Source organism: Podarcis filfolensis (assembly GCF_964270895.1).
Source record: "Podarcis filfolensis genome assembly, chromosome: 1".
NCBI classification, from domain to species: domain Eukaryota; kingdom Metazoa; phylum Chordata; class Lepidosauria; order Squamata; family Lacertidae; genus Podarcis; species Podarcis filfolensis.
The window spans coordinates 12,384,007-12,408,055 of NC_139604.1; the positions used below are offsets into that span (position 1 = coordinate 12,384,007).

Consider the following 24,049-nt stretch of genomic DNA (forward strand, 5'->3'; position numbering starts at 1 on the left):
AAAGTTTAAGTTGATTTTAATAATGTAGCAGCTTCTGATTTGTCAATAATCTTTACACGTTGAACTTGCAAGGAATGGCTACATTATTATCCCCGTATCGCAGGTGGAGTACTAAGGATGAGAGAAGAGTGGGAATTCAAACCAGACACCATGGTTCATAGCTCTGAGCTCCTAATCTACACCAAAACATTGGTCATAACTTAGTATTACAAATATAAGCTACACCAAGCCCTGGGCCGACGCATTCCTCCTTCCTCTTCTGACACATGCCTAAATACAGTAGTACCTCTGGTTGCGAACGGGATCCGTTCCGGAGTCGTATTCGCAACATGAGCAGAACGCAACCCGCATCTGCATATTGCGATTCGCCGCATCTGCGCATGACGTTCATTTTGCACGAGCGCCGAAACCCGGAAGTAACCCTTTCCGGTACTTCCGTGTCGCTGTGGGACGCAACCTGAAAAAACGTACCATGGAGCAAACGCAACTCGAGGTATGACTGTACTCTGAAAATCTCACTTCTGTTTTATATTAACTACAATTAGTCATGCTCTTCAAGCACAGGCACACTAGTTCATTGTAACCGTGGACTCAATTTCAAATCCGAGTTTATGGAATTGGCATGTTTCAACCAAGCCTAGCTAACATTAGCTGCAGTTCAAAAGACACTCGCATACAAGCAGAGAGTTTCCAGTCTCCTCTTAGTTGTGCCAAAGAAGGGGGACAGTTTGCAAGCCCAAGGCTCGTTCTCAAAATGTAGCCTAATTTTCAAGGTCTACTGAAAGATCCCGTGGTGCAGATTATAAGGTATGCCATATAGCCCAAACAGCTACAAAGATGCGCTTGAAAAAATGTGGACAATACCTGCTGAGAAACTAGAAGAATTGCGGAGTACAAAATTCCGTGGGGGACACAGAGTTTTTACTGACCTCTGTAGGCCCTTGATGCTGTTCAGGAGGAGCAGAAGTAGAATAAGTTACACAAAAAGGAAAGAGATGCAGAATAAGTCACACAAAAAGTCTATGGAATGGGAAAATTGGGGGTTTAGGAAAAAAGGGACGAAGTGTACACAAAGCCTGGCACAATCTCTATTCTAGAATGACTGAGCAGCTCAAATTTTATTTATATAATGTAATGAGCGAACGGCAAAAAGCACATAATATTTCTGAACAAACATCCATATGCCTCTTTCGCCACACAGAGAAAAATCATTATAAATCTGATTATAAATGTGAATGTTCCCCCCTCCCAAATGTGTCACATTTATTAGGACTCCCAAAAGATCAGAATTTTGTCTCTAGCAGATCATGACGGATAACACCATATATATAAAATTCATGCCACATCGTTCAGTTGGTCTTCCTGTAAATGATTCTTAGCGGTAACGTTTTGCTCGGAGTGTCCAAATTCCTCCTGGCCTAAGTTTTGGGAAGCAGGAGTGGAGCCAACTGCAACAGATGGAACTTGGTGCTCAGCTACCGTACTCAGCACCTGGGAAGTGTGTTGAGTTAACCGGTCGTTACAGAGTGGAGTCCGCTTGAGTTTGACCGCACGACTGGTTGCAGGCTTCTTCGAGAACGGGGCCTTTAGCGTCCTGTGACAGTCTGCCCCATTTTCAGTGCTCCTAACGGATTCTTGAGAATTTTTACTCAATGGTGTGGGTTTTGGTACGTCTTTGCACAGCAACGAACTGTCTCTGCTAGGTCGCTTGAGAGTCTTCTGGGAACGGGAAGATGTGGGGCATTCTGCTACCTTTACAAAAGCAGAATTCTTAATTGTGATGCGAGTACTTGTTGACGGACCAGAAAACTGAATTGGCTTCCGGCCTGTTCTACTGCTCAAGTGACTTTCTTCTTCTTCAGAAAGATCTATTAATTGTCTGTAAACACGGAGAATAAAATTACTGACTCTATTGCTTTGGGAAATTATGCACAGATCATAACTCTGATGCAACTAAGGGTGCTTCCTACATTCACCTCTGGATACAATATTTCTTATTCCAGGATCTGTTTAAAACTGCAGTAGGTGTATGCATTCAAATTTATTTTTTATATTGGACTTACCCAGAGCAAGAAAAAATATACAAGTATAACACAAGTATACAAATACATGTATATTCAGCCAAAAATAACCAGGCCAACACACTGGAATGAACCAGTTGGATTCAACAGAAATAAAAGGGAAATCATATTCTTTTATTATCTAATATGGATTGCAGGATATTTCTAAGTACTGAGTCTTATGCTCCTGATTAAATTTTTATGAAATGGGCTAATGGCTGGCTTTGTAATATATAGCAAGAGGCCCACCACACAGATATCTGTGGAATGCGTAACTTACAATTATATATTTTCCTGTTTTAGGGTATGCGTTTGCAGAGACAGTCCTTAAAATGTGTACAATTATAGTTTTGTTACATTAACTTAGTTATGTAATTAGCATTATGCCAGCTTTTTTAATACACTTACAATTAACAGACTCTATATGAAACCTTCCTGCATCATCTTTTGATTTTACACCCTTATAACTAGGGGATGCACAAAGATTAACATGGAGATAACGCTATTTTTGAAATAGTCCCTGTTCCATATGAAGCATTCTTTGAGAAAACAAAGCATGATTAGTAAGACGTACCGTCTATGAATCGGAGGCATGCTTTGGAGACTTCCTTTCAAAGGGCGTTCCTCAAGAGTCCAACATTCTATCAGTTCCTGCGGGACTCGCCAATAACTGACACCTGTAATTTCAAATGCAATTTCAATACAATATTCAAGATGCTTCTGTGAAATGTATAAGCCCAATGATACGCAATCAGGGATCATTGGCAACTCTTTCAGACACCATATATCTCCCGAGTGCTCAACTATAATGCTTTCATTGGGGAACACGGCGCAATGTACTCCCACCCTGAATCGTTTTTTTCCTAATTAAAGAGCTAAATGTTTTATTTACAGTCTTTTTTCCTTCTCTCAAAAAACTGTCTGATACAGTGGTGTCATGTTGGTTCCGGAAAAGAGAGGGGAGGGAGAGTGTGATACTCGGTGGACTAAATCCTGCTTTTAAGAATGTGCAAACATTCAGAACTCACAGGTCTCTTCTTCAGACACAGCGAACACTCAAATTTAAACTAACACACATCATGTACGGAAGACTGAAAGCTCTCCCAAAATATCTGATACTTCCATGTAGTTCACATTTGCCTTCGGCATTATTAATCAAAGTAGTGGACAAGTATTTGAAGCCAAGTGACATTAATGTCCGAGAAACATGAATTTATCTAGGCTAAGAGTCAGATGAGTCTACGAATTTTCTCCTAGGTTAATAAAAAACAAACAACCACCAGAAGAGATCTTTCACTGATATTCCACAAGCATGTCTGTAAACTTAAATCTTAAAACTTAAAGCAGTGCACAACTGCAATGCAAAATAAATTGGCTGTTTTGAGAGCTCAATAGGACCAGTGTATGAAAGCACAGACTTTTAAATAGATAAATACATCCATAACTTGGCTTCTGCCAATCGCAAGGTTTCCCCACCAAACACCGCCAATTCAATTATTCCCTTTCCTTATTAAAGGATAGTTGGAAATATAGCCTGCCTGCCCTTCACAAATCGACACTATTTCAGGACAAACAGTTGCAGGATAAAACATTTATTCTTTACGGAAAATACTATCAGAAACATGAGATACCTCTCCCTTCCCAAGCCTCAAATGCATCCATCATCTTTTCCAATTCAGACCCTGAATAATAGCTCCAGATATATTGGACATTGTTTCCGGCTTTCCTGGAGAAAAAAATGTAGGAAAAGAGAGGAAATTACGCTGCTTTACAAGCTGAATAATAATAATAATAAATTGCTTAAAGTCTAAAAGCAAAGTATGTTTAAAACTGATGGCATAAAAACACAGTTTTCCCAATTTTGTAATATACCTTCATTGTCACAAACCACAATTCTTTTGAGTTTCATTCTCACAACTGTAAATGGTTTCCATTTCCGTGGCGACTGCCCATTTGTGGAATGCCTTCCCCAGAGAGGCTTGCCTGGCTACTTCATTACACATCTTGAGGTGCCAAGTGAAGCCTTTGGCTGATAAACATTCAATGGCCTTTTAAATGTGCTTTTGAGAGAGGGAGTTATTGGTTCGTTTTTGTTTTATTATGTGTTCCTATGTTGCATTTTTATGTTATTAACTGCCCTGGGATCTTCTGATGAATGGTGGTATGCAAATTTATTAAATGCTAATAGCAACTTTTCCCCACAAATGGGAACGTTCACAGCAATTATTGAATCACTCAGCCAATGGCACTAAGGTTAGTCTTAATGGGTCCATCAAGCTTCAGTGCTGCCATTTGGACAACGGCTTGCAGCAACTGGCTTTAAACAAGACTCCTGATCAAATGGTTTGCAGATTGTAAGCTTCTCCTTTTCTTGCTTTCTCTGCACCAAGGTTAAAGCAACACTCTCACCTAACTGTCTAGGGAAAAAATACACTAAATAAACAACAGGACTTCTTCTGATACTCAAAAACAACTCTTTTGAGTATTGTCTTATGAATATTCTAGTAAGTCTAGTGTTTCCCACATTCAGGTTGACTATTATTTGTTTATATCTGGAGGAGAAACATTTAGATGTTCCTTTGCTTTTGTTTATGATCAATTGGGGCCCAAAGTATTTAACAGTAATCCACCAATATTAATATAATGAAGGAAATTTGTGTAACTAAGCATCTCTTTAAACTCCATAGGCATGGAAGAGATATGCATGTCTTTACACATCTGATACTGCCATCTCTAAAGGAGATACAGTCAAATCTCAGTTTCCAAATGCCTCCGTTTTGGAACATTTCCGGTTTTTGAACATTTTTCGGAAGCCGAACGTTAGACGTGGCTTCCGCTTGAGTGCAGGAAGCGCCTGCAGCCAATTGGATGCCACGCCTCAGTTCTTGAACATTTCGGAAGCCAAACGGGCTTCCAGAACAGATTATGTTTTGACAACAGAGGTTTGACTGTACAAGATTCTCAGCAGAATTTTACAAGCACACTTTGATGTAATCACATGACTATAAAGCTTCTTACCTCTTGTAAATATTTTTGCTGTGTAATCTTCCTCCCAGCTCCTTTTCAATTGCTGCTTTCCCATCGGCTCTTGTGGCATACACACCCATTATTCTACTCTCACAACTTGCACCAGAAGTGTTGAGGTAGTGTAAGACCCACACTGTAGGCTTAGTGCATATTAAGCCGTAAGACTCACAAAAATCTAGAAGTGCCTGGGGAGGAAATATACAAATACATACAAGCAATTTTATTATTTTCCGTGTGTTTGAGGGACTTTAAAAGAGCACAAAATTGTGCTCAGACTAAACCTGTACATGTTTAATTATAAATCCCACTAAATTCAATTGTACTAACTTGCAAGTGTGCAAAGGACTGCAGCCTTACTGCTTTTACTCTGAATAATAGACAATGGAGAGATTTTCTTTTAGGACAGTGGGCTGTTGCCCCATTAGAGCCCATTGGCCTCACAAATGTCTCCTGCACCCTATCTCCCACCCATATAAGCCACTTGCTTGCATCTGCCTGGTCCATTCATCCACCCATCCATTCATAAATGAATGAATGAATGAATGAATGCAAGGCTTGTAGTTATCACTATGCCTCAGGGCACCCTTATGTCACTTTGGTTTCACTGTGTTTGGGGTGTTTTTATTTTTTAATTTCTGAGTCAGGGCAATCCTGAGTATCCCAGGATCAGATCAATGCCACCCCTGAGCTTCAACTGCTAATGACGTTTTTAATTTAATTTTAATTTAAAGGCACAGGAAAATTCCCGTACCTTTTTGAGTTCTGTGTTTGATCTTAAAGAATAAGTCTCCATTTCATTGGCCAAATGGTCAGCAAGATTGTAAGGGTAAGGAATGCCGAAGTAATCAGCTTCTTCGTGCAATGCAATTCGTGTCTGCTCATCTTCTGGTAGCTGAACCTCTCCGTGAAGATAATCCAAGAGGTATTTAAAGAGGCTGCCATCTCGATCAATAAGGCAAGCTCCTGTAAAGGCAAATAAAAATATGTACAACATTTATAATGTGCCTATTCTCCCAAGAGTTGAAGGCAACACATATACTTCTTCACCCTCCTTTATTCTTCCAAGCAACCCTGAAAAGTAGGTTTGGCTGAGAAAGAGTAAATGGCCCAAGATCACCCAGTGAGCTTCATAGCTGAATGGGGATTTGAATCCATATTTCGAGAAGGGCATGGTTATCATAACTACATCCAAGCTGTCAATTCATCAAACAAATACAGTCATACCTTGGATCCCGAATGCCTTGCGAGTTGAACGTTTTGGCTCTCGAACGCCACAAACCCGGAAGTGAGTGTTCTGGTTTGCAAATGTTCTTTGGAACCTGAACGTCCTTCGCAGCTTCCGATTGGCTGCAGGAGCTTCCTGCAGCCAATCGGAAGCCACGCCTTAGTTTCCGAACGTTTTGGAAGCCGAATGGACTTCCGTAACGGATTCCGTTCGACTTCCAAGGTACCACTGTATATCTCAGTACGCTCTTCTTGGCGATGTTATATTTTAAGGAGACGTATCTTTTTTCAATCTCTCTTTCAGATTTGCTCAAATAAAATACTAGACACAAAGAACCTGTGTATGTATTAACCGACAGATAATATCAAAAGGCAAACATAATTAAAAAGGCTAATTCTTTCCTCAACCAGCTACATTAGTTTGTTGCTTGTGGCAAGCGATTGACAGCCCCGACTAAGTGCTAAACCTGAACACAGGCCCAAACTGCATAAGGAAAGTCCTCTCTCCTGCTGAGGAATCATAACCTGAGGCAGCATAAACAAGTCGCTGGGGAGGCTGGGAGAGAAGAGAGATGCCCCAAAAATGTTGTATTTGGACAACCCCTTGATAGAGTCTCTCCTTATCCGGAGGATTTGCAATAGTTGGCGTCAGGCTGATCAGAGAAGATAGAAGGATTTTTGTTTTGTTCTGTTTCCCCCTGCTGAATGGGTCTTAGCTCACATCCTTGAGCAAAGTAGTACTACTTCCTGCACAGGCTCCAAGGAAATTATCTGTGAATGGAAGGAAGGCTACACCCCAAGAGTAAACTGATGCAGATGGCAAAAACCCAGAGATACTAGCTTGCAAGAAGCGTTCTCTTTGTGAACAGCAGTCCAGAGAAAAAGAGAAACACCAGAAGTTGCCTTATATTGAGTCAGACCATTGATCGATCAAACTCAGTAACATCAACACTGACTGGAAGACACTTTCCAGGGTTTCAGGTAGGATTTTTCAAACCTTTTCTCTATTATATTATTCTCCTCTATTGTTCAAAATTGTCCATCTTTCTACTTAATTTGGGACCAGTCAGACAAAATGGCCGACGTCACACTGTAATTTTTGCCTGAGGGAAATCTGTCAAAAGCTAAATATACTGAGAGCAAAGCAAAATATTATTCAAACTACACCTGTTTATCTCGTGCTACCTAGATGAACCAAATGATTGATGATGTTGCCAATCCTATACTCAAGCACAGAGATTTGGTGACATCTTTAGCTCTTTCCAGCCCTACAGTGTATTCTATGATACTTGATGTTTTTCTTCTACCACACTTTATTGGAAATCGCTAACCTTTAAAGTATTAAATAAGTTGCTCATTATACTGGAAATAATAAAAATTACAATGCATTTGTATTGACCCATGCTTATTATCCCTTGGCCGAAGCTGGAAGAATATTAGAAAATTGAATTCATAATTACTTTACAATCAAGTTTTAGCTATTTACTACTTTTTTTTACCTGTGTCATCCATTTTCAGAGGAAATCGTCCACTGAACATAGATGCTAGCATTGAGTCCTTAAAACGGCATAAAGATTTACGCCTAGCGGTGTACATACATCCGCCAACATTCAGCCGAATAATATCTGTGACCTTTTCGCTCTTGCTATCTTCCATCGCATTTGTAGTTAACGTTGCAGGCTGGGTGGTGTGCTTTCAAAGCTGTAAAAAGAGTAAAAATTGTACTCAGAACAGTGAATAACTTGGCTTCTCCATGAAGATCAATAATTTATGCTCCTGAAAAGGCAGATAAAAAGCATTTATAACATTTATAAGTTGCCTTTCCTCCAAGAAGTTAAAGGCAGCATATATTTGAACCCCAGCATAAGGACAGAGGCGGGTTTACTTTTTTAAATTTCTTAGTCGCTTTATCTTGCCCAGAGCAATCCTGGGTCTTCCAGGATCAGTTTACACAACCACTCAAAAGGACTGGATGTAAATGACCCAGTTATCTGCAATGGAACATTGAAAGGGCACTGCTAGGCCTCTTCTCCACAAGAACATCTGCATTGTTTTGGCAAGTATGCAGGACAGAACTGGATGGCATCACCTCGACTACTGAGAAATGTCATGTGAACCACCTGCCACCTGTGTACCCAGTCCAATAGTCAAACCACTAGACCAGCCTTCACCAACTTAGTGCCCCTCCCTCAGATACTTTGGACTCCCATAATAACTGACCATGCTGGCAAGGGCTGATGGGAGTTGTAGTCCAAAATACCCAGAGAAGATCAGGTTGGTGAACGCTGCACTGGATCATGTTGCCTGCCAGCTTTGTAATACAGGCACACAACTCAAACAGTATTTTTGGATGTGTTACCAAGTCGCCTATTGTCTGTCCACCACAGTGGGGCAGAGAAAGTGTGTGGATGTCTTGACACAGCTTATGTTTTCAAATTGGACCGAAGTTAGTTGGTGAGGAGTGCAGCGGTACTTATTTATCTACTTGCACTGGCGTGCTTTCGAACTGCTAGGTTGGCAGAAACAGGGACAGAGCAATGGGCGGTCACCACCAACAAGTGGATTCGAACCGCCGACCTTCTGATCGGCAGAAGAGGCTCAGTGGTTTAGACCACAGCACCACCCGCATCAACACTGGTGTGGCAGGAAGATTCAAGGACAAAGAAACATGTAAACATTTCAGGGCAGTCTAGTCTAGTATCAAAATAATCCTTTTTATTTGCAGAATATGGATATATTTCCAAAATGAGAGCAAGGGCATCAAGTGATACTGAAGACAATCCTAGTTGTGTTCACCAAGGTATATCTTATCAAAAAAAATGTATTTCGGTGTGGCACAAGAAAATCACTATTCTGAAAGTGTGGCCCGGAGGAAAAAAAGTCTGAGAACCACTGGTCTAGGTGGAACTGAAGCACTGGACCAATATTCAGCCCAATCGTAGAAGCAAGATCCCACCACCACCATGGAGTTAAAAAGCCACCAGCATCCAAAACAAGCACACAACTAACCAACATATATACTCACTGCAACAGAGGTGGCTAACCTTGCAACCCTCCAGATGTTGCTGGGACTCCCATATGGGTGTAGCCAGTATGGGGGGGCAGGCCTTTCTTAGGTGGCGGAGAAACTCAGATAAGTATTTTAATTGATTTTTATTGACTTGGGAGGCAGCTATCTCCCCATGCTTACGCCCAGGTACCCCCAACTCCCACCGGCCCCAGGGATGATGGGGGTTGGGAACCTGGCAACACCTGGAGGGTTGCAGGCTCCTCAGCCCCGGAACAGAATTGCAAGGGAGCCCAGGGGTCATCTAACCCAGGCATGGGCAAACTCGGCCCTCCAGATGTTTTGGGACTACAACTCCCATCATCCCTGACCACTGGTCCTGTTAGCTAGGGATGATGGGAGTTGTAGTCCCAAAACATCTGGAGGGCCGAGTTTGCCTTTGCCTGACCTAGCCCAAACCCGTGCAATGAAGGCATCTCAAGACTCTCTTGAAATATCAACAACCTCAGATATGCAGATGACACAACCTTGATGGCAGAAAGTGAGGAGGAAATAAAGAACCTTTTAATGAGGGTGAAAGAGGAGAGCGCAAAATATGGTCTGAAGCTCAACATCAAAAAAACGAATATCATGGCCACTGGGCCCGTCACCTCCTGGCAAACAGAAGGGGAAGAAATGGAGGCAGTGAGAGATTTTACTTTCTTGGGCTCCACGATAACTGCAGGTGGTGACAGCAGTCACGAAATTAAAAGACGCCTGCTTCTTGGGAGAAAAGCAGTGACAAACCTAGACAGCACCTTAAAAGGCAGAGACATCACCTTCCCGACAAAGGTCCATATAGTTAAAGCTATGGTTTTCCCAGTAGTGATGTATGGAAGTGAGAGCTGGACCATAAAGAAGGCTGATCGCCGAAGAATTGATGCTTTTGAATTACAGTGGTACCTCAGGTTAAGTACTTAATTCGTTCCGGAGGTCCGTTCTTAACCTGAAACTGTTCTTAACCTGAAGCACCACTTTAGCTAATGGGGCCTCCCGCTGCTGTGCCGCCGCACGATTTCTGTTCTCATCCTGAAGCAAAGTTCTTAACCTGAGGTACTATTTCTGGGTTAGCGGAATCTGTAACCTGAAGCATCTGCAACCCGAGGTACCACTGTAGTGGCAGTCAGGCTGATAATGCGTAGAACCAGTGACAAAAGTGTTCTGGATTAACTTGATTTTCACCATGGCTACATCAGATTAGCTATGTAACCCGAGGTACCACTGTATGGTGCTGGAGGAGACTGTTGAGAGTTCAATGGACTGCAAGAAGATCAAACCGATCCATTCTGAAGGAAATCGGTCCTAAGCGCTCACTGGAAGGACAGATCCTGAAGCTGAGGCGCCAATACTTTGGCCACCTCATGAGAAGAGAAGACTCCCTGGAAAAGACCCTGATGTTGGGAAAGATGCAGGGCACAAGGAGAAGGGGACGACAGAGGACGAGATGGTTGGACAGTGTTCTCGAAGCTACCAGCATGAGTTTGACCAAACTGCGGGAGGCAGTGGAAGACAGGAGTGCCTGGCGTGCTCTGGTCCAGGGGGTGACGAAGAGTCGGTCTGCTCTGGTCAGACCTCACCTGGAGTACTGTGTCCAGTTCTGGGCACCACAGTTCAAGAAGGACACTGACAAACTGGAACGTGTCCAGAGGAGGGCAACCAAAATGCTCAAAGGCCTGGAAACGATGCCTTATGAGGAACGGCTAAGGGAGCTGGGCATGTTTAGCCTGGAGAAGAGGAGGTTAAGGGGTGATATGATAGCCATGTTCAAATATATAAAAGGATGTCACATAGAGGAGGGAGAAAGGTTGTTTTCTGCTGCTCCAGAGAAGCGGACACGGAGCAATGGATCCAAACTACAAGAAAGAAGATTCCACCTAAACATTAGGAAGAACTTCCTGACAGTAAGAGCTGTTCGACAGTGGAATTTGCTGCCAAGGAGTGTGGTGGAGTCTCCTTCTTTGGAGGTCTTTAAGCAGAGGCTTGACAACCATATGTCAGGAGTGCTCTGATGGTGTTTCCTGCTTGGCAGGGGGTTGGACTCGATGGCCCTTGTGGTCTCTTCCAACTCTAGGATTCTATGATTCTATGACTAAACAACAACAAGACTCTCTTGCCTCCTCCGCTCCCTTTCCAAACGGCCAAACACCGCCATGGTTCTTGAGCCGCCTGAGGCAAAGGGGTCGAAGCAAAGCAGCCAGGCCGAAGCAAAGGGGGGGAGGGGAGGGGCCCAAGCCTCGGGTTGCCCAACCCCCCCGCCGTGGAAGAGCCGGGTGTGAGGGGATAGACCGAGGCGCGAGTGGGGAGCCGAGAAGGAAGGAGGGACAACCGCGCTAACTCGTTACCTTTCCCGGTTCGAAGCTCCGCCCACCTCTTCGTCACCGCTGTCGTCACGGCCCACCAGTCGCGCGCCGAGCCTGTCCCACCACGTTCTGGGGCGTCGAGGGGGAGGGGGAGGAGGAAGACGCTGCTGCGCGTGCGCAGAGGCGCCTGCGTTAATGGGTTAGGGAAGGTTGTTGGACTACAACTCCCATCATCCTCTGGGAGGAGCGGGGATGGGAAACAGCGCGACGGAGTGAACGGGATAACGAAGGAATCAGTATCTGTCTATGATGATGCTGACGTTGAGATTCCTGCGCTGCAGGGAGGCTGGACGAGATGTAGCGCGATCGTAGAAGCAAGACCCCACCAGCACCACCACCACGGGGTTCAAAGGCCAGCAGCATCCGAAACAAGCACACAAATAACTTGCCAATCTATTCGCAGAGGCGGCGAACCTTGCAGGCCTCCAAATGTTGCCTTATTTTCGAAACTGTGGGTTCCCCCCCGTGTTGTTGGGCTATGGGACTACAACTCCCATCATGCCCTAGCTAGCAAGACCAGTGGTCTGGATGATGGGAGTTGTAGTCCAACAACAGCTGGAGACCCAAGGTGGAGAAAGACTGCCCGCTAGGCACCGGGGATGAAGGGTTGCAGGCTGCCAAGCCCTCGAATAGGATTGCATTTGAAAGTTAATTCCTTTCGAGGAATGGTTGATTGATTGATTGATTGATTGATTGTAGAGTCGGCAGGGACCCCGATGGGTTCTTCTGCGTGGATTTTTGTAAACGTAATTCATTTGCTCTGATTCCAGGACAAATGGGCAAAGGCATAGGGCTGTGGTCCAGGAGGGAGGGAATCCCTGCCCAGCCAGAAGGACCCCCACCTGGGGGAAACTACAAAGGGGCTGCACCACCTTGGGGCTTTTGCAGAGAGTGCTGTGCCGGCCAGAGAGGCACCTGGGACCACGCAGGCAGATCGGTCCAGCCCAGATGCAGGAGGTGTTAAAAAATAATGTTCTTGTGTTGAGGATCGATGGCTGTAGTTTTGACATCCGAGTAAACAAGCGAGGAGAAAAATGCTGCAATCCTGCCTGGAAGCACTAGAAGGAGCCCACAACCCACCTGGGAGCATCTGTTCACTCTCAGAAAGAAACCTTTTACAGGTAAGCTCAACTGTTCTTTTTATTTCTTGCTGGAAGTATTTATTGTTCTATAGACTCTGAGGGAATCCCTTCTCAAGGAGGAATTTACATGAGATTTTGGTTTTTTGGTCGTTTTTCTTTTAAATTTTATGCTTATCAGATTTCTACATTTCACTAATTTTACAGTCATTTTAATATTTCAAAACTTGACTTCCTTCCCCCTTTCTGTAGTTTCTTAGATTTATTTTTAATATCTTCTGCATATCCAAATTAACTTAATTTGCTCATTTATTCATCTACTTTAAATATATACTCCTATAAAACTGCAGGTTATTACAATAATCCTGCCAATGTTCTTATCTGTTTACAGTTTATCTGTAAATATTCAATAAACCATTCTTCTACAAAAAGTCTGTTATCTTGATTTCTTATTCTTCCGGTAGGTTTCACGATTTCTGCATATTCCACAAGTTTTTGTATCCATTCTTCTTTTGCTGAGACTTCTGCTTCTTTCCATTTGTGGGCGAGTAACATTCTTGCCAGGACGCAGGTAGCGCTGTGGGTTAAACCACAGAGCCTAATCCCTGCGATGGGGTGAGCTCCCATTGTTCGGTCCCAGCTCCTGCCAACCTAGCAGTTCAAAAGCACGTCAAATTGCAAGTAGATAAATAGGTACCGCTCTGGCGGGAAGGTAAACAGAGTTTCCGCGCTCTGCTCTGGTTTCGCCAGAAGCGGCTTAGTCATGCTGGCCACATGTCTCGGAAGCTGTACGGTGGCTCCCTCAGCCAGTGAAGTGAGATGAGCTGCCTTATGGGATATCTTCAGGAGAAAAAAGGCTAAGGAGTAAACCCTATGCAAATCTGAAGTAGAGCCCCTAAACTGGACGCATTGTGTCCTGTACAGTACACCTCTTTGTGGCAACTCCTGCAGTCAAGCTGGTGCCAAACGTGTTGCTCTGCTTTCCTTTGGACCACATCAACAAGGCCAAGGGCAGCCCAGAACCTCCATACATGCTGCCCAGGCTTGCGCCCCGAGGAGGTCACTTCTGTGCTGCTAACACAGTTGTTTCACTTCACCCTTTGCGGTGCATTCCATTGTCTCTTGAGACAAATGGAGGCCTACAATATATAATTACAGGCGTACCTTGGAAGTCGAACTGCCTAGTTCTCGAATGATTTGGCTCCCAAACAATCAAAACCCGGAAGTGACTGTTCCAGTTTTCATATGTTCTTTTGAAAGCTGGACATCCGACGGAGCTTCCACAGCTTCTGATTGGCTGCAGGAGCTTCCTGCAGCCAATCAGAAGCCACGATTTGGTTTTCGAACGTTTTGAAAGTCAAACGGACTTCCAGAACAGATTCCGTTCGACTTCCAAGGTACGACTGTACACATATGCTTACACACGATAGCTCTGTTGGGAGAGCATGAGACTCTTAATCTCAGAGTCTCAGAGTTATGCATTTGAGCCCCACATTGGGAAAAAGATTCCTGTATTGCAAGGGGGTTGGACTAGAATCAGGCATGTCTAACAGGTAGATCATGATCTATTGGTAGATCGCAGGGTGTTCCTGGTAGACCCTGGTTGATCTCTGGTCCCTCAGTGATCTCCTTGCAAAAAAGCTCCACAACTTTGGCTTCCTAAGGAAGCTCAATAACTTTGAGTAGATCACTGCCAGTCTTTTTACGACAATGGGTAGATCACGGCCAGTTTTTTTATACTGTGAGTAGATCGCAGTCTATTGTGAGTTGGACGTCCCTGGACTAGATGACCCTCGTGATCCCTTCCAACACTATGATTTGATGACTTTCTATGACACACACACACACACACACACACAGAGAGAGAGAGAGAGAGAGAGAATATCACAGGGTGCTTTCAGACAATATGTTTATTGTGCATTCATCTTGATTTGTGGGGAGCTTTTCAGTGCATTTTCTCATCACTTGCCTTACTTCAAACAGTCTGATATTTTGGGGAAGTGGCTTTGTTGTGCAAGAGCTACAAATCAATTGCAACTGTACAAGCTGACCTCAATACATTATTGAATCCCACACAAAACAGATGATCTAAAAGCACCAACAGTCCAGAAAGTGTGATCTGCATGCAGAAGCAGGCTTCTGAATAAGGAGGCTGCAGAAGCAGTTTCCCTTGCTGGATAAATGCATCCTGCAGCTGCAGCTATTTGCATACACAGTGCATATGGTTTGGCAAAGCAGACCCCATGTTCGGAAGGTGGAGGAAAGTTAACAGTAGTAAACATCTGTCTGGTTGAATATGCCTGTGCAGGGATCCTTCCAACTTGTAGCATGTGTGTTTTGTGATGCTCAGCCTATACATTTGTAGATAAGAAGCCTCTTCTACAAGAAGTCAATTTACATTGTATTAATTCACAGCAACAATGAAACCTCACACCACTCAAAATTAATTTTTGTTGTTGTTTAGTCGTTTCTGACTCTTCGTGACCCCATGGACCAGAGCACGCCAGGCACTCCTGTCTTCCACTGCCTCCCGCAGTTTGGTTAAAATTAATTAGTGCTTTGTAAATCAAAGCTAACAATGGGCATGATCCATATAAATTTAACCACTTGACTATGGGTGTTAAGCATAAATGTGTACAGTGGTACCTCTGGTTGCGAATGGGATCCATCCCGGAGGTCCATTCGCAACATGAAAAGAGTGCAACCCGCAGCGGCGCGTCTGCACACGTGCGGGTTGCGATTCGTCGCTTCTGCGTATGATGTCATTTTGCGCTTCTGCGCATGCGCAAGCAGAGATTTAGGATCAGAGTTTTCCTACTCTTAGATGGACTATGTTCCCAGGTGGACCAGCCCCATAATGCAACAGGAAATCTTATAATACCTTCCAGTGAGTGCCTGGCATGTTTGATCCCACACACTGCTCATGCTGACTAGGGTTCAAATCACCATTCAGATGATTCATCATGATCCTCACGTTGTTGGTCCCAACAATTGGTGTGGCTCCAGCCACTAGACAAGCCTTCTATCATACCAATAACATGAGGCCATGACTGTGGCCCTATAATCAGTTTTTTTCCAATAGAATACTAAGATGGCATAACTTTGACATAAATTAGAAAGGCTCAGCAAAAGAGATTGCTGATGCAGCAAATATATAAATAAATAAAGTAGCTTTGAGTGTTTCAGTTACATTTTTTTTCCACAGTGATTGTACAAAACCATCAGTTACTCATTAGCTACACACAGTAACTCACTGCAGCATGGGTTTTATGCATGGTCAATTATCTGTGGTAACAACTGTTTGGAAAAAGATCTACTAAGCGGTAAAGATTAACTAAGAACCCCATGGTGAAACCTGGAATATAATTACATTTGCTGTTGGGAACAGAGGAGCATAGATAAAACTATTTGCCCATCTAGCCCAGTCTTGTCTGCTGTGACTGGCAGTTCTCCAGGGTGTCAGGTAAAAGTATTTCTCATCCGTCAGGAGATGCCAGAAATTGAACAAGGAACCTTCTGCGGGAAGATATTATATCACAGAAGCAAACAACCCTCGTTTTAGAATCCCATGTGCCCTAATGCCTCCATTTATGTTCCAAATCTATGTCTAAAGCTATGGTCCTATGCATGCATAAGAATAAGTATGAACTTCCAATCAAACATGCATGGAATTGGGCTGTAAATTGTTTTTACAATAGCTGGGACACGCATTACAAGCATATATAATTTGTGCTGGATAGTTAGGAAGCTGGAGCAGTAGGCTCAAAGTGAGAGGTTCAGGACTACTCTCAAGTACAGTGGTACCTCAGGTTACATACGCTTCAGGTTACAGACTCTGCTAACCCAGAAATAGTGCTTCAGGTTAAGAACTTTGCTTCAGCATGAGAACATAAATCGTGCTCTGGCGGCGCAGCGGCAGCAGGAGGCCCCATTAGCTAAATTGGTGCTTCAGGTTAAGAACAGTTTCAGGTTAAGTACGGACCTCTGGAACGAATTAAGTACTTAACCTGCGGTACCACTGTACCAGCTTTTGTTTAGAAATGGCAGTACTGAACATTGAAGGACGTCAACTGAACCCTAAATAAGAAACAATGCGGAAACGTGAGGAAATGATGGTGGTCATATGTTCAGAGGAGGGGGAACCTGATTTTAAGAAACTATTAGATTAATTTGGGTTGATTTGTAATAATTTGGAAAATTGATAATAATTTGGAAAAAAGGAAAAGAAACGGCAGCGCAATCCTACAAAAACAATATGATTTGCCGGGTGGCGCTGTGGGTTAAACCACAGAGCCTAGGGCTTGTTGATCAGAAGGTCGGCGGTTCGAATCCCCGCGACGGGGTGAGCTCCCATTGTTCAGTCCCTGCTTCTGCCCACCTAGCAGTTCAAAAGCACGTCAAAGTGCAAGTAGATAAATAGGTACTGCTCCGGCGGGAAGGTAAACGGCGTTTCCATGCGCAGCTCTGGTTTGCCAGAAGCGACTTAGTCATGCTGGCCACATCACCCGGAAGCATAGCTGTCAACGTTTCCCTTTTTTAAAGGGAAATTCTCTTATTCCGAATAGGATTCCTCGCAAGAAAAAGGAAAAGTTGACAGCTATGCCTGGAAGCTGTACGCCAGCTCCCTCAGCCAGTAAAGCGAGATGAGCGCAGCAACCCCAGAGTCGTCCGTGACTGGACCTAATGGTCAGGGGTCCCTTTACCTTTTAAGCATGTACAGTGGTACCTCAGGTTAAGTACTTAATTCGTTCCGGAGGTCCGTTCTTAACCTGAAACTGTTCTTAAGCTGAAGCACCACTTTAGCTAATGGGGCCTCCTGCTGCCGCTGTGCCGCCGGAGCACAATTTCTGTTCTCATCCTGAAGCAGTTCTTAACCTGAAGCACTATTTCTGGGTTAGCAGAGTCTGTAACCTGAAGCTATGTAACCTGAAGCGTATGTAACCTGAGGTACCACTGTATAGGAGTTCAGCCTCAACTAGTAAAACTCTTCTGTTTGGAGAGAAAGTAGCTCTCCCAAAACGTTTCCAAATTCTGGTTTTGTTGACACAGGGGCAAAGCAAGAACAGCGACCTCCTCCTGTTTTCCCAGGGGTCAATTTGAACTTGGGTATGCACTGCTGGGCGTGAGGGAGCAAACAGAGTTTACCCACTGAACCCCGTGGGACTTAAGTTTTTGAGCAAACACGTGGGTAGGAATGGCTCGGGGTACAAAGCTTTGCAACGCGCCCCGCGCGCGCTCGCGCGGCTCGCCAGAGGCAAAGCCATCCGGGTCGCCCTCGGCTGGGTTGCAGCAGCTGATGGCGGGAACGCCGCAGCTGCGTGCCTGCACCCTCCTTGGGCTTTAACGGTTTTAACGGCTCCGGCGCGAGGGACGGGCCATCCAATCAGCGCCCCGCCAGCCGCCGCTTTGGCGGGAACCAGAGCGGCGAGGGAACTGTGTGGAGAAACGACCCTGTGTTGCCTCCTTTTACCTCAAACTTTGCTTTAAAAAAGGGTCACTTTTTAAAACCGACCCTGGGGAGCCTGTGAGCTCGAGTCCCTTTCCTCAAGTAAATAATAAATGGGAAAGATCATTTACAGTGCGGGATTTAATTATAAGGTTTAATTATTATTTAATTATAATTATAACGAGCTATAGCTTAGGGCCCCACTCTCTTGGGCATCTTAAAACATTTAAAGGAGGAAAAAAACTGGATGTACATCTCCAAAATATAAGATAAAATAAAACCTACATACAGCAACAGTGTTTTGTGTTGTGTAGGCTCCTATTTGTTGTGTGCAAATGGCTTTAGATACCTATTAGGTCCTTAAATTACCATATAGCACATTCAACACAAAAAAACAGTGACAATTTGTTGTTGACAAAGGACAACTGGACATATAAAGGGCCCCATTACCTTCAGTAGCTTAGGGCCTCATCAAACCTAAATCTGGCCCTGATCATTTACCTCAGTCATCTAAAAAACAGGGCTTCCCCTATGTCTTTCTACTGAGGTTTACACACATTTTTCCTAACAGGGAGAGGGCTTGAAAATAATTTCCCCAATACTGTACTTTGTAATTCCTGTTTGTGGCCTAGAAAGGCTGCCCTGAGCTCTCTGCAGGGGAAGAACAGGATACAAATGGGATGTATTATTAATAATAGCTCACACGCAGCTTTAAATTTGATGGTGAATTGAACAATTAAGGAAGTGCTGTTAGGAAAATCTGAAGTAGATTATTTAACTAGTGTGTTCAAAAAGACTTAAGGACGGACCAACAAGAGTCATTTCCTTTCTGACTGATTTCTTTTATTCAATATGTTAATAGTTCCAAACGGAGTCTCACACATGGCCAGCTCTGGAGAGACTGTTAGATAGTAATTTCACTATATTGCTCCTACTTTTTCTCTCATGTCCCTTACATACTTTGGAAATGTGTGGAATAACTTGGGATTCTGGAGAGTGATTGAGTTGGTTAAAGATATATTAAAAATTGTTTGTTTGTTTAAGAATGAATACAAGACCCAAATGATGAATAATAGAGTATGATAAACCTTAACTGAAACTATGGAACTAAAAATATCCACTAAAACATTAATGTATCTTTCTTTGTGTTATCCATTGTTAGATTTCTACTGGGTAATGAACTGAATCCATTAAAATGGAAAGCAACCTATTTCCAGAAGCATCTTCCTCGTTGATCTTTGGAGATATTAAAAGACGTGTTGGGGGGAAGAAGAACGGATCTCTAAAAGCTGGGAAGCTGAATGCTTCTCTTGCATGTAAAATCAAAACTAAGATGAGAAGTGAGTGTCAACTAAAATTTTGATAATATATGTAACTCCCAGAAAAATAAAATATTTGTAGACCTCCTTAGTAATAGCATTTTTTAAAAATATCCAGTGTAATATGTCTACAAAATACATTTATCCAAAATGAAAAAAGAGCCAATGTTTCATGAAACCTTTATTCAAATTATATTCAGCAATTTTGGGCCAGTCACACCCTCTTAGCATAATTATACCTTTTGTTTTTACTGGTTTTTATGTTGCTGTTTTTTAAAAAGATATTGTTTATTGTTTTTATGTTGTACAGTACTTGTTGGTTTTAAAATATTAAGTGGTTTATAAATGCTTCTAAATAAATAAACCAGTAGCTTGTACAAATAAAACAGGATAAGCTTAATAATGTTCTGCATGTGGGCACAATGACCTTGAGGATCTGCCCCTCCCACTGCTACTCCTTACTGCCCTTTTCTTCATGGGCTGGCAGGGGTGGCTCCTCCAAAAAGTGCATGGAACTGAAGGGGAGGAAGCTGGAAAAGTAGCATACAGTGGTACCTTGGTTCTCAAACTTAATCTGTCCTGGAAATCTGTTTCGAAACCAAAGCGTTCCAAAACCAAGGCGTGCTTTCCCATAGAAAGTAATGCAAAATGGACTTTTAAAAACAACCTCTAAAACAGCAGTTAAACATGAATTTTACTATCTAACGAGACCACTGAGCCATAAAATGAAAGCAATAAACAATGTACTGCAGTCATGCAATCCATCAATCAGTAGCTTAACTGGGTTCCACACAGTCACAAAAACAAAAAAAAGCCACAAAAACACAAAATAAATAGCAAAAACAGACAGACCTCAGCATAACGCTCAAAATGGAAGCGTGGCACTCAAATCAGAAGCGTAACACTCAAAACGGAGCACATTCGGCTTCTGAAAAAAGTTTGCAAACCGGAACACTTACTTCCAGGTTGGCAGTGTTTGGGTTCCAAGTTGTTTGAGTCCCAAGGCGTTTGAGAACCGAGGTACCATTGCACTTCCCATTTCTTCCCTCTTTCATCTCTATGTGGTTTTCAAGATTTGGATTGGCAGCTAACAGAAAATGGAGCAAGCAAGAGAGGAGAAGGAAACAGGGAGGAGGTTAGGAGATTGGCCACCAGAGTGGCTGGTGTTCCTCAAAGGTTCAGTTTCACCCAGGGACCCCAAGTGGTTGGCATCCCCTGTGATATTACTGTCTCTCAGACTGTATTCACACTACTGTTTATTGTGTACTCACAGTTTCCAGTGCTAGGTTTCTAATCTGTGTGCACATATCCTAAATGCATTGCTTTTCAAACCAGCTTCACACTGAGTGGATTTCTTAAGCCATTTCTAAGTTGTCTCTAGCCAAGTTGTAAACATCTTTGCACAGGGTAAAGACAACCTGTTATGTACTGAGGTTCTCACCCTGGGCCAGCAGGGGGATACTGTAGATAATTTTCACTCGGGTCCACATATGCAAATAAGGGATTGAAAGTGACGTTCAGTGATTGGATAGTTACAGAAAATGGTTACTGTTGCGTTCTAGTCGAGCTCTATATAAGCAGGCTGGCTGAACCCTTCAGTTCAGTTCTGTTCTGGCCTGTGAATAAACAAGAGCTGTTTGAAGAATCGCTGTGTCGTCTGATATGTTCACTCACAACTTAACACAACTCTTCCCCATCAGCGTCCCCTGATATGTACACAAACATAAACAAATCTAACCTTGCTGATGTGAACAGCTAGTGAGGAAAGCACTGTGAAATGGAGGGGGGCGGGCAACCGCCGTGCTTTGAGGCAAGGCCATTTTCAGTAGGATATACTGTAGAATTTAATTCATTATCAAATCCTGATAATAAATATTCCCTTATCCGCACTACTTAAATGATCACTCAGTAATATAGTATATGAGGGGTGGTGCTTGCATTCTGACTAGAATAGAAAGCAATTTTCTAGAAATTAGAAAATATGGTGAGGCAAGATTACAAGAACTGTACACAAGAAAAGAGCACAATCTTTGTCATTCAAGCATTTTAACCAGAAAATTGTAATTGTTTAACTGTGCAGTCTTCAATATGTTTACTCAGATGTAAGTTCCTTTGAATGCAATAGAATTCACTCCCATGTAAGTGTAAGCCCAACAAGTAGTTCTGTCCAACAACATTTGGGGGGCACCATATTAGCAACCCCAAGTACGGTATATAGGCCTGAAGGATTTTATTTGTTTTTTTACTATATTTGAATATGTGATATTTAAAGGTTTTAAATAAATAAATACAGTTCCTCTCAATTAATTTTAATAGTAAAGAAACAGAAGTTTTGGCACCTCCAAATTTTTTGTGTAGAGTGCAAGAGTATTAGCAATATCAGTATTTATTTATTTATTTGTATGTCTTCTGTATAACTATTCCATGGTTGTGGATATGAGTCTGGATGCAGGTTTAAAATAAATACAAAACAATTTTTTTAAAACATAAAGAAATAGAATAGACACATTTTTTAAACACACTGATACATAGGTGTTTGTTTTTTTAAATCCCAAATTATTATTTCATATTTTTATTTTATGCAGGCAACTCTTCACTTTTTAAGATTTCTTTGAAACACAATAATAAGGCTCTGGCCATGGCCCTCAGCGCAGAGAAAGAAAATTCTAGGAAGCTAAAAAATGAAAAGCTCTTATTACAGAAAGAAGTGGATGAGCTGCATTTGCAGAATGTTTTACTGCGCCAAAAGCTGAATCGCCTGGTATGTTCTGAAAAATACTATTTGAGCTATTACATTATTCATATATTGTGAAAATAAAACTTATGGGGAGGGATTCAGCTATGAGTCCCAGGGCATCCCCACAATCACCATACTCCCCAAATTGGCTGGGGGGTGGGTCAGGTTGGAATAACCCCCAGAAGAGTGCATGTGGGAGGAGAGGGAATGCTTGCCCTGGTGGAATGCTCACCTTAGTGCAGTGTAAGCAGCTAGTAGCATCCATCTGTTTCAAAGATCCTGTTCAGTGGGATTTTGATAAGCATTATGATGCAAATGATATATCATAGTGGGAATTACACCAGCGGTATGCACATGGGCATAGCCAGGATTTTGCAGGAGGCGGGCTAAACTGAGCTATTGTAGCCTTTTTAGCCTTGGGTGAGAAGAGCTTTGCGCCCGGGACAGGGAAATGGGAGTCAACAGACACTCAAGGAATAGTGTCAGAGAAAAAGCTTTATTTCTACCATCCGGGCTGGTAGAAGGAGCAAGTGTGATGAATCACAAAACAAGCACGAGTTCACAGCCATTTGCACAGAGCATATATTCCCCTTCAGTTCCCTCCCCTTTCTCCTCCTCTTCAAGAGTCCTGCCCCATGTTGTTTCTTGAGCATGAACAGAAAGCTCCTGTCTTGTACCTTTTGGCAAGGTCAGCTAGCCTGAGAAGCAACTTTTGTTACAGCAGAGCGAAATGCTTCTGATGCTTAGCTAATGCCTTTTAGCTGCTGAGAAAATGATTTTGAGAAGCTTTGAGCCTGCTTTGGGGGGGTGACTTCGGGCCTAGGTGGGGTCACCTGTCCTCACCTCCTTCACTATCTGCAATGTGATTGATCAGTTAGTTAACTATTTTTATTTATTTACTTGATTTACGGTGGGAGGATAGCTGCCCCCCTGCCTCCCCCCCCCCCCCGACTACAGTATGTCCATGAGTATACACATTTTTCCCCTGTTATATCAGGGCAAAATGCTTATTAGCTCTTGGTCACACTCAGACCCTGTGTGTGCATGCACACCCAGCAACTGGAGCTATGCGCCCAAAGTTCCTTTTAAACAATGAACAATGAACAATCACACAATCAGCCATTTGGGTAACACATTTTCTTCATCAGGTAAACACTAGTATACTGCTGAACCTTAATCTGTTCTGTATAAGGTACATTACTTTATGTGTAAAAGAGCAGAGGGGAAAATGCTCCTGGTTGGAGCGGGGGAAGGTTTTACAATTTTTTAATATAAAAAACCCTTTGATGTTTTCTTGTTTTTAGATAAATTTAATCTCTTTAATCCCAAATAAAATATATTAATTTATCATAACTGCCTCTTTCTTTCCTCCAGAAATATAAATCTTTTTTATCGTTGTTTTTCTCTAACTTTCTAACTGTGTTAAATAAAAGTTTTTATACTTAATTTTTTGTATGCAGAATAAAATTCTCATAGAACTGGAAGCATTCGTGAATAATAACATTTCAACTGCAATTGAAATGAGCACTCTTTCAGAGGTATGCTTCAGCTTTGTGACTTATTATCATAGGGTGAAGAGGGAATTGCTACTGTATGCCTTCATGTTTTGAAAATCAGTATGAAAACTGATTTGGTGATCAGTATTCCTTTGGTTTTTCAGAAGTTATCTGTGGATTTACTTTTGAGGTTTGATTAAAGTACAGGTACAGCAGAACAAACATGTTGATCAAAACAATGGAAATCCAATTGTA

General features: G+C 42.7%; 2 protein-coding genes and 1 long non-coding RNA gene across 19 annotated transcripts in view; 2 read left to right on the plus strand and 1 right to left on the minus strand.

The window, feature by feature from the left end:
• On the minus strand, positions 1–18,048 carry KCTD18 (potassium channel tetramerization domain containing 18). Of its 4 annotated transcripts, none has more exons than XM_083631571.1 (7): positions 17,946–18,048; positions 7,811–8,012; positions 5,839–6,050; positions 5,079–5,272; positions 3,692–3,786; positions 2,635–2,737; positions 1–1,879 (listed from the first exon to the last, which is right to left on the minus strand). In XM_083631571.1, exons 2-7 carry the CDS (start codon positions 7,965–7,967, stop codon positions 1,336–1,338), a joined length of 1,305 nt encoding a protein of 434 aa, XP_083487697.1. In that variant the 5' UTR covers positions 7,968–8,012; positions 17,946–18,048; the 3' UTR covers positions 1–1,335. The 4 variants fall into 4 exon arrangements, with proteins under 4 accessions (XP_083487697.1, XP_083487695.1, XP_083487694.1 ...); XM_083631569.1 differs by lacking the exon at positions 17,946–18,048 and adding an exon at positions 16,167–16,655; XM_083631568.1 differs by lacking the exon at positions 17,946–18,048 and adding an exon at positions 11,700–11,809.
• The window catches only part of SGO2 (shugoshin 2), a 20,106-nt gene continuing 8,317 nt past the window's right edge, over positions 12,261–24,049 (plus strand). For 4 of the 14 annotated variants that reach the window (XR_014551431.1, XM_083628254.1, XM_083628263.1 and 1 more), the window contains exons 1-4: positions 18,196–18,344; positions 19,405–19,582; positions 22,147–22,322; positions 23,759–23,836. Coding sequence is in view for 13 of the 14 variants with exons in the window: in XM_083628254.1 (XP_083484380.1) it covers positions 19,438–19,582; positions 22,147–22,322; positions 23,759–23,836 (399 nt within the window). In the remaining variant the exon portion in view is untranslated. Of the gene's footprint in view, positions 12,839–18,079; positions 18,395–18,429; positions 19,239–19,404; positions 19,583–22,146; positions 22,323–23,758; positions 23,837–24,049 lie in introns of those variants that run through there. The other 10 variants (XM_083628261.1, XM_083628264.1, XM_083628258.1 and 7 more) reach the window with 8 other exon arrangements.
• Positions 19,591–21,206, plus strand: LOC310743866. Its single transcript, XR_014539279.1, has 2 exons — positions 19,591–20,099; positions 20,582–21,206. It is a non-coding gene; the product is annotated as an uncharacterized lncRNA (long non-coding RNA).